General features: G+C 49.1%; 1 protein-coding gene across 1 annotated transcript; it reads right to left on the bottom strand.

Moving 5' to 3' along the window:
* Positions 1-5,776: 5,776 nt before the first annotated feature.
* On the bottom strand, positions 5,777-9,745 carry RDH16 (retinol dehydrogenase 16). Its single transcript, XM_046681647.1, has 4 exons — positions 9,729-9,745; positions 8,454-8,741; positions 7,449-7,612; positions 5,777-6,894 (listed from the first exon to the last, which is right to left on the bottom strand). Exons 1-4 carry the CDS (start codon positions 9,743-9,745, stop codon positions 6,677-6,679), a joined length of 687 nt encoding a protein of 228 aa, XP_046537603.1. The 3' UTR covers positions 5,777-6,676.
* Between the last annotated feature and the right edge of the window lie 944 nt (positions 9,746-10,689).

The raw sequence follows: 10,689 nt of genomic DNA, 5'->3' as shown, positions 1-10,689 counted from the left end.
GTGAGCCACTCTATAATTTTTATAGGTGGATGCATCTCCACACCAATTAGCCTAGATGCAAGAAATTCAAGTCCAACCTGAAGCTGTGTCACCTCGGACAGCCCTGGTGGATTCCTCTCTCTCCCCTAGCCCTGATGGGAGAAGGTGCCAAGTAGGGAAAGACGGCAGTGGTGATGTTGGAATTGAGAGATGGCTCACCTGGGTGGTCTGAGCAGTTCAAATGACAAAGGACAAAGGAGGACTCAGCCCAGAGAGCTCTTCTAAAAATTCTCCACCTCTGACCCAGGGATCAAAATCATTTGTCATGAGTCCAAGTGTGTAAATAAATTTAATTTTTATTTTCAGGGAAAAAAAATGAAGACAAATTCATTAATGTAAAACAAACAAAATTGATTTTTGTGCCCTCCAAACCCCAAGAGAAATGAGTTCCAGGTTATTAGCTCTTTGGAATTCTCTGCCTTTAGGTAAGAATCTCTCTGCATTACGAGAGATGAGGAAAAACAAAGGGTTCCCCCAGGATGGATGTGCCTCCATTGTCCTGAGGCCAGAGGCAGCAGGGCCCTCCTATAAGGGAGGCTACTGAGGTGAGATTCCAACTCCCAGGAAGCAGAAAGGCTGAGGGACTCAGGGCCTGGGTCCTCGGGAGATGATACTCAGGCCACCAATGAGGAGCCGCCACAGCACTCCAAGAAGCCCCAGTTCTTGCCCTTACCCTGTGACCACGCAAGTGGAGGGAATCAAGGACTGAGGACACAACAGCTCCCCCAAGGCAGGGCCCCCAGTGGGCATTTCCTTTTACCCCCAGGACCAAGCACACAGTAGGTGATCTGGTGAGCCAAGGAGCCTGAAGAGGGGTGGTGACAGTGGAAGGGACTATGAAGACAACTGACTCAGTGGCTAATTAGGTGTGCAGAGGGAGGGGAGGGCAGGAGTCAAAGTGATTCTAAGGTGTGGGGCTAATAACAGGTAGAACCACAGATGGCAAGAGAAATCAGGAGAGGGGACACTTAAGGCATAGGGAGGGAAGAAGGGAAAAGAGAGAGTTCTGACATGAGCATGATTGAGACAAGATCCAGCCAGATGATGAGGATGGGTCATGAGTTCTAAGGTAGCTGTAGGAAGGGCCTGGGGCCAAGTCCTTGGCTCTGAGTGGGGATGAGGTATGGGAGGAACAGAGGACTGGGGCCAGAGACTTGGAAAATCGGAGGGGAGGGAGAGATTCCAGAAAATGGGGCAAAGAACTCACAGAAAGGTAGAAAGGAAGCTGGTAAGGAAATGAGACAAATGTGCGAGTAGTAGGAGCCATGGCCAGGCTTGCATAAGATGCAGGGACATAATGATGCTGGAGTCTATGGTGGTCCTTTTGATAAACCTCTAGGGTCACCATGCCTCAGGATGAGCCTGGTCACCAGCACATCACGAGGGATGAGGAACCAACTGCCCACGCCTTTCCTGTCTAGAGGGCTGACACAGAAACGGGGCCACAAATTTCCCTAGAGTGAAGAGAAAAGGGTACATCTCTATGCTCCCCTACCTACCTACCAAGGTTGGTCAGCTCCGGAATTAGATAAAGCAAGTGTCACCTGGAGAAAGGCCAGAGAGCTTGGCCATTCAACACCAAGGGTGGTAGGCGTGGGAGGTCACATCGTGGACTCCCCTCCCCCAGGGGAGCAGACTAATCCTGTATGGGATGGAGGTAGGAAGTGATGAAGAAAAACCTCACCTACTTCATACCCACCCCAAGGCACAACACCTCCTACACTGGATCTGAGAGGCGTCTTCCAACTCTGCCTCCTGGGTGAGTGAACAGGGAAGTCTTGGCTGGGAGCAGTCAGAGCAGGCACAGGAGTATCCCAGTTCTTGAGAAGACAAGTGAGATCCAGGTGTTGTCTCTGGATCTGGAAGGCGATGACTTGGAACTGCCCCAACACAGGCCTGGGACTGACTCACCATCTCATGGGCCTCTCTGCCTACTGCTGGCCAAGCCAGTGCTCCCCTGGGCTCAAACTCCAGATGTCAGAAAATGCAGGCCATGGAGTAGGGGATAGGAAGGCTTCAGGACCCCCACAGAGTGTTCTTCCTCCCAGGGCTGGGAATACCACCCACTCTCAGATGACAGGTCTCCCTGTTGAGTTGGCACTTGAGGCTTATGGGTCAGGCTGGTGGTTGCCCTCCACATCCCCACCTCTGTCCATACATATCCTCAGTAGAGAGGGGCCTTCGTCTCCTCCAGGCCATCCTGGGGGAGGGGGAGACTGGCCAGGCCAAGGCACACCCTGAGGAGGAGGACAGAGGCAGAGCAGGCTAAGGTGGGGCTGAGCCCCCTTCCCAGCTGCTCATACCCTCCAAAAAGTATAGATTCTTCATGGGGGCAGGAGAGCCATGAGGCTTAGACCCTGGAGAGGCCATTTAAGTAACAGGACAAAGACGTGTGCCCTTAGGTCCCTGTTCCTCAGCTGCAAAACTTGGTTCTATCCTCCTAATATCCCCAGAGTCCCAGGAGAAAACTGGGGCAGAGGTGAGGAGGAGGGTTAGCTACATCGCCCTAGAGACCGGAGAGCTCTCTCCCTCCACCCTATTTCCCTCCTGGTGAAACATCACTCCTCACACACACCCCAACTAGACCCCCAGGCACCACAGTCCTAGCTTCACAGGTCCTTAGCAGACTTTAGGCATATCCAGTAGTTCCTGGCATCCACCAGGAAGGAGGGCATGTAGCTCTTGGGGAGCTAGAAGAGCTTTGCATGCCAGCCAGGTGGGTATCAGGTACAGGGGTAGCAGGCGGTCAGAGCATGTTCCGTGCAGTCTGTCAGTAAAGGTAAATTCAATCTGCATTTTTTTCAAAATATTTTCAGTTATTTTTATGTCTGTTCAGGATGAGACAGGGTCCTTATACACTTCCCCATTCCTCTTCTGCAATTCACTGCTCTAGTTTGGGAATAAAATTTCAAAGATTCTTGGGCTTCTCTAAACATATGCTCCAAATCCAACCTATCCAAATTCCCCGTGGAGTCCCCAGCTCTTACCCCAAGAACAAGTGCTCCACACTAAGCCACCTCTGGCTCTATTCCTGGGATATCTGCACAACATCAATTGGGTGTTTCCATAAACACTAGAAATCTAAGCAGATGAAATTCCTGGGTGCCCCCAAATAATGCTCAAATGGAATCCATGGATGTCATTGGAGTGTGCCCCAACTCTTACCCCGGGAACACTCTCCACATTAGGCCTCCTCTGACTCTATTCCCGGGAATATGTGCACTGCATAAATAGGAGGTCTCTACAAACCCTCGACATCTAGGCACCTGAAAACCAGCTGCTCTACCAGCTTGCCTTGAGTCCAGGAGTGTCTTCACTCTCTGGCTTCAGTTTCCTCCTCAACATAGTGAGGGGTTCAGATGAGCCTGTGGTCCCCAGGTCTAACAAGCCTGGATCCTTTCCTTAGGTTACCAGTTGATCACATGGGACCATGGGACGAAGCTAAAAGTCCCCACTGTGTGGGTGATTCAGAGCCTGAAGCATGAACCTGAGACCTCAGGAGGCGCTGATGATGGACCCAGGCTTCCAGACAATGTTTTATTTCTCTCTCCTTGGTCCACAGCTCACTCACAGAATCCAGGATCTTCTCCCCACAGATCTCCTTGACCTCTGGGTTGCCTAATCTTATTCTTCAGGGAAGCCATGTGAAACAACTCTCATTCCTACTCATGCCGGTCTTGAAGTAACTAAGCTGGATAGTAGCCACCTTCACCCCAAAGTGGGAGAGCTCCCTCCTTGAAGGCAGACAGGCAGAGGGGCAAGGACTTCAGAGGCCTTGGGAGACAAAACACAACAAACAAACAAGCAAACAGAAACGATGCAATCCCAACACAGGATTTGGGTGACACGAACTCAAAAGTTTGGTAAGTTTCAAAGTGCAGTGGCCAAGGGGAGAAAAATGATGATGATGGCATAGTCTCTGTATAAGGTTTGTACGTCTTTCCACATATTTTACTTACATGTGATTATTAGCTCTAAATCTTACCTATTCTACTACAAGTCATCCCTTAATTACTCTCTCCTCCTGAGTCCTCTCACATCCAATCTATCTCTAGACTTTGCCCATCATACTTCCTCCACTCTCCTCAATCCTCTCTCTCCCCTCTCCTGCTCTAGTCAACTGCCTGGCCATCTGTGCCCTAAGGAACCTCTCTCTGCCCTCAGTCCCAGCTCCCCCACATTCAGAGCCATCCTCTTCCCTGAAGCCAGTGGGTTCTGTAGATGCTGATTTGACAAAGTAGCTCCCCTGATTAAATCCCTTCCATGGGGTTAGCATCCCTCCTGCCAGCCAGGGCCTTGTCCTTTACCCCTGGATGGCACTGCAGCATAGGCACTCAACCATTACTCACCCTGGGCTTGCCTGACATCATTCCTTCATCCAGGAAGACTTCACACCCTATTTCTCACACCTGAACCAAGTTAAGTTCTTCATACTCAGGTCAGACCCTTCTCCAGATCCCTCCCTTCATTCCTATGGCACCACAGCCAACATAGCTAACTTGGTCACCACCATCATGAGAGATGGCCAAACTTGGTCACCACCATCATGAGAGATGGCCACATTTCTGCATCTGTTGTCCTTTTCTCAGCTGTCAGCCTTTTTAGGTCAGGGACCAAATCTTCTTGTCCTCAGACATATTTATTGTGCACTCACAGAGGTGTCAAGAAGTGTTTGTTGAATTGACTCAAATACTCTACTCCCACCTCAAGGGCTCCCTGAGCTGAATGTCACATGGGTTATGGACACGGTCTCTACAGCCACTTTACCCCAGTTCCAATTCTGCCTCAGACACTTTCCAATTCCAGGGGAGGGATAGGTTCAATCAAACTGTTCTCAACACCCAGAACATTAAAAAGTGCTTCCCAGTGAATGCCTGGCACAAAGCAAGAGAGAGGGATCTGGAAGGAAGGGCCTCTGAAAAGGCTTTCCTGGAAGCACAGAAGAAGGAGGACTGAAGGAGGGCCTCTGTCCCAGTCTAATACCTGAGAGAGTTCGAGAAATGCTTGACGCCATACTTGGAGATGCAGTAGATCCCACCAAAAAGGGTCATCCAGCCCAAGACGCTGGAGACATTGACCATGCAGCCCCTTGCCTTCCTCACTAGGGACAGCAGGCTCAGGGTCACCTGGATCACCCCCATCAGGTTCACATCAAGCAATCTTAATTGCATATCCAATTTTAATTCTCCTTTGCCAGGTAAGGCAATAAATTCACAGGTTCCAGAAATTAGGACATGGACATCTTTGAAGGGCGATTATCCTGCCTACCACATCCACCTGTCCTGAATGGTCTCTCATTGACTACCTTTAAATCTTTCTTCTTCTTCAGTTCTCTAAAACATGATGAGGCTAAATTATTTAAAAAACCACCCTACAGAATATTTCCTCAGTAAACACCAATAAGTGATATATATGTGGTGACATATTAAGAGAGGTGTATTTTTTGTTCTTTTAGGATATAAGTTCCTCTAGGGAAGGAAAAACGATTTGTGCATGTGTTTGTGCCTGGTACACAGTAAGTGCTCAATAAATACTGATGATAAGAAGCAGTGAGTCTTGATTATAAAGATGAGGAACAAAAATACTAAAAAATAAAAATAAATAAAATACCAAAAACTGTTTTCATGCTGGTTCTATTGCAACTTTTTTTTTCCTTTTTCTCCTCAAAGCCCCCCAGTACATAGTTGTATATTCTTCGTTGTGGGTCCTTCTAGTTGTGGCATGTGGGACGCTGCCTCAGCGTGGCTTGATGAGCAGTGCCATGTCCGCGCCCAGGATTCGAACCAACGAAACACTGGGCCGCCTGCAGCGGAGCACGTGAACTTAACCACTCGGCCATGGGGCCAAGCAACTTTAGATTAAGTTGGAATATGTTAGCAATTTTGGAAAATTGGCTAAAATATTACATTCAAATAAAGGGAACTAGAAGCCTTCAGGCATTTCTTTGGACAATAAAGATCTGTTTCACATTTAGAACAATAGATTAAGGCATCTTCACACGCAGCTCTTCATTCACCGTGCCTATTGATTTCCAATGGACCCATAGAGGCTCTTCCTCTCAGGGGTAGGAATGGTCATAAGCTCACATGGCAGGCCTCCCTAGTGAGTTGGCACCTGAGGCTGATTGGTCAGGCTGGTGTCACGCTCCACACCTCCACCTCTGTCCACAGATGTCTTCAGTGGAGAGGAGACTTCACTTCTTCCAGGTCCTTTCCATCCCGTGGGAGGGAGAGACAGGCCAGGACCAAAGCACAACTGGGGAGGAGGACAGAGGCAGAGCAGGTTCAGGAGGGGCTGAGTGTCTCCCAACTGCTCACACTCCCCAAAAGTGTGGATTCCTCGGGGTAGCAGGAAAGTCATGAGGCTCTGAGCCTTGAGAGGCCACTCAAGAAAGAGGACATAGATATGTGCTATTGGGTCCCAGTTCCTCAGGTGTCAAATTTGGTTCCTTCCTCCTAACATCCCCAGAGTACTGAGTAATGCCCCAGGAGAAGACTGGGGAGGAGGTAGAGAGGGAGGTGAGATGGGTGTCCCTGGTGACATGAGAGCCCCTCTCTCCACTCTATTTCCCTCCCCCTGATGCATCCCTCCCTCACATAGTACCCAAGTCCACCATACTGTGCACCCAAGTATTGGGCTACATGCCCTTGGCAGGCTTTGGGGAGCGCCAGTAGATCATGGCATCCACCAAGAAGGCAGGCATGTAGCTCATGGGGAGGTAGAAGAGCTTGGCATCCCAGCCAGCTGAGTATCGGGTGCGGGGGTGGCAGGCGGTCAGGGCATGTTCCATGCAGTCTGTGACCAAGGAAAGATCTTCCGTGTAACTTTTCTTCAACAATTTAATTGATTTCATGCCTGTCCAGAATAAGAAAGATCCAAATGTATTCCCACATCCAACCACTCCCACTTTGGGATCAACTTATGGAGTGAAGTTTTTAAGAATTCCTGGACCCCCCCCCCCAAATCAAATCCACCCAAATTCCCCAGGAAGAGCCCTGATTCTACCCCAGGTACAAACGTTCCACACTGAGATTCCTCTGGCTCTATTCCTGGGAATATCTGGACTACGTAAACTAGAAGTCTCTACAACCACAAGAAATCCAAGCACCTGAAAACCAGCTGCTCTAACAGCAGTGTGCCATGAGCCCAGGGGTGTCTTCCCTCGCTGGCTTCAGTTTCTGCCTCTACTTAACAAGGGGTTCACATGAGACAGTGGTCCCCAGGTATAACAAGCCTGTGTCCTTTCCCTAGGTTACCAGTTGACCACACGGGACTATGAGGATGGAGCTAAATGTCCCCACTGTGAATGGACATAGATGATGGACCTGAGATCTGAGGAGGCACTAATGGTGGACCCAGGCTTCAAAACAAAGGTTTGCTTATCTCCCCAGTGTCCACAACTCACTCACAGGATGCCAGGTACTTCTCCCCATAGATCTCCTTGATCTCTGGGCTGGCCCGGTCCCAGGCCTCTTGGAATTCCTGAGAATGCACCTTGGTACTGGTCACAGTGGTCTTGAAGAAACCTGGCTCGATTATAGCTACCTTCACCCCAAAGTGGGAGAGCTCCCTCCTGCAAGGCAGACAGGCAGAGGGGCAAGGACTTCAGAGGTCTTGCAAAATAAAACACAAAAACATGTGAAAAAACAGTAACACACCAACATAGGATTGTGGTGGGATGAGCTCGAAAGTCTGGGGAGTTGAAAAGTGCAGTAGCCAGGGGGAGAAAACTTATGATGATTGTATTGCCTCTGTATAGAATTTGAATATTTTTCCAAACATTTTCCATACACATGCTTATTAGCTCTAAATCCCACCACTTCTGCTGCAGTTGGTGCAAGGCACCACTTACATGCTCTCTCCTCGAGTTCCCCCAAGTTCAACCCATCATGAGGCTTTGCCCATTTATGTTTCCCACACACCTCAATCGTCTCTCCCCTCTTCTGCTCTAGTCAACTCCCTGACCATCTGTCCTGTAAAGAGGATCTCTATTAGGTCGCAGCTCCCCCACATTCAGAGCCATCCTCTGCTCTGCAGCCAGTGGAGTCTCTCCTACTGATTTGATGAAGTAGCTCCCCTGATTACATTGTGTCATGGGGATCCACTGCCAACAAGGCTGTAAGACATCACACCATAAGATGTGTATATGGTTGGGCTCCACAGCCAAATTATATTGATATCAATTCTGCCTCAGATGCTTTCTGATGGGGGCCCTCCTCCAGGGCAAGGATAGGGTGGATTAAACTTGATAGGCCTGGGACCCCACATGACACCCAAGAGATAAAAAGGTGCTTCCAAAAGAAAGACCTGCATAAAGCAAGAGAGAATGTTCTGGAAGAAAGAGTTTCTGAAAGGCTTTCTTGAAAGCACAGAAGTAGGAGGAGTGAGGGAGGGCCTTTGTCTCAGTCCAGTACCTGAGGGAATCTGAGAAGGCCTCGACGCCATACTTGGAGATGCAGTAGCCCCCACCAAAAAGGCACACCCGGCCCATGACACTGGAGACGTTGACCACGCGGCCCCTCGCCTTCCTCACTAGGGGCAGCAGGCTCAGGGTCACCTCGATCACCCCCAGCAGGTTCACGTTGAGGATCTTCATGAAGTCCTGTTTGGTCAGCCACTCATTGGGTGCCACAGGCACGGCAATGCCGGCGTTATTCACCAGGCCCCACAGTCCTGGGCACAGTGGGGACAAGAAAGCAAGACTGCATTATGCCCATGAGTGAAGACACAGCTGTGGTTCCAATTCACCTTCCGATCAAGTGAAGACATTCGAAAAGAAGTTGCATGGGGAGTGGGTGAAACAGATAACAACACATTACCTTCAAGGTTTGGGGTGCATACCCTCTAAGGTGTTGGAGGACAGAAAGTAGTTTATTCTTCATGATCTGGTCACGGCATGGTACACAATGGGCCATCACCCCACATTTGATGAAGTCGGGGAAGGAGGTTGAGGAATCTAGCATTTAAATAGACTAGAATATGGACAGTGATGGTTTCGTTTTTCTCACATCAATCTTGTCCTACAGACTCTATAAATGTTCACCTACATTTTCGGATTTCCTGGACAGCTTCTTTAGTGAGGGTGCAACAAATATCTGTGGGGGAAGGAGACACACACAGACAGAAAACGAGGAATGGAGGGGAAGAGAAGAAGAAAAAGACAGAGGATAATACAGAAAAAGAAAAGAAAACACAGCTAAAATCTGGGTAGAGCTTGGTTGGGTAAAGCAGACCTGAAACCCCAGGTGGGGGAAATTTGAGAACAGGCAGGGGGAGATCTCAGTGACCAGCATTGAAACACCTGCAGCAAGAATGATCATCGTTTCTATAGGATCTGGGGCTTCAATTCCAAGGGGCAGCCCATGGGGGGAGGCAAGGCTGTCTCACCCCCACCCTCCATGCACAGACTTCACCCTCTGCACCAGAAAATGCCCCCTCTCCTCCCACCCGCACAGGAGGCCACCCTCGACCCTCCCCCTCGGCTCTCAGTTCACCCAGCCTCCTGGAAACCTCCCTGCAGGACTCAAGGATGCGATTCTGGGGACAGAAACTGAAGAGCTACCCACCAACAGCCCTCGGGGCAGCAGGAGCAGGCATTCAGGGGAGTTGGGGCTGCGGGGGGCACAGGATGGACCCAGAGAGTTGAGTCCCTCTCCTGATCAGAAACAGGCTGCCCTTCCAGGGCTCACATTCTCCCAGCAGACATGGTGCTTCTAAGAACCCAGTCAATATGCACGGTTACACAGAGAGATTTGGGTAAAGAAGTTCACCAAGACATGAGGTATGTTGAACGTGATGAATAAATGTTGGGAAAAAATTCATATGTTACATGAGGAATGGCATTAGTAAGTAATGCTATGCAAAAAGATAAAATATTCTCAACCCTTCAAAATTAAGTTTGGTGTTTTGTTTGTTTGTTTGTTTTTGAGGAAGATTAGCCCTGAGCTAACTACTGCCAATCCTCCTCTTTTTACTGAGGAAGACTGGCCCTGAGCTAACATCCATGCCCATCTTCCTCTACTTTATATGTGGGACTCCTACCACAGCATGGCTTTTGCCAAGCGGTGCCATGTCCCCAACAGGGATCCAAACTGACAAACCTCGGACCAGCAAGAAGCGGAACATGCGAATTTAACTGCTGCGCCACTGGGCCAGCCCGCCAAAATTAAGTTTTTGAAGAAATTTCCATTATGCTATAGTATGCTCATCTTCTTTCAATGAAAAGAATTGGATACACTTCATGACAATTTAATACCGTCTATGTCAAAAGGTTCCCAGGACTTGTCTCTGGTGGTGGATTGTGGGTGAGTTTCATTTTGATCTTGTACTTTTCTGTGTTTTTCACAATTATCATGATTTACATTTATACTTAGAAGAAAGAAATTAATGTTCTCTTACTCCCCTATAATAGGCGGCAATTTTAGTTTAAGAAGGAGAGACAGAGAGAAAGAGAGAGACAGAGTGAAGTGACCCCATAGTAGCATTTTTTACCTCCTTTAGCAAATCCTGAAAGCTCAGTGTCATCATCTGATATGGGTGTGGCAGTGACTCCCTGGGGGAGGATTATGGGTCCCCAGCAAGAACATGGTACAGTGCTGAGAATAGGAGCCCGGCTCCAGCACTGCCCCAGCCGCCCACACAAGCCTGGGG

This window comes from Equus quagga, chromosome 1 (assembly GCF_021613505.1).
Source record: "Equus quagga isolate Etosha38 chromosome 1, UCLA_HA_Equagga_1.0, whole genome shotgun sequence".
Classification (NCBI taxonomy): Eukaryota; Metazoa; Chordata; class Mammalia; order Perissodactyla; family Equidae; genus Equus; species Equus quagga.
Note: the sequence above shows the minus strand (reverse complement) of the source record. Positions and strands in the feature narration are given on the sequence as shown.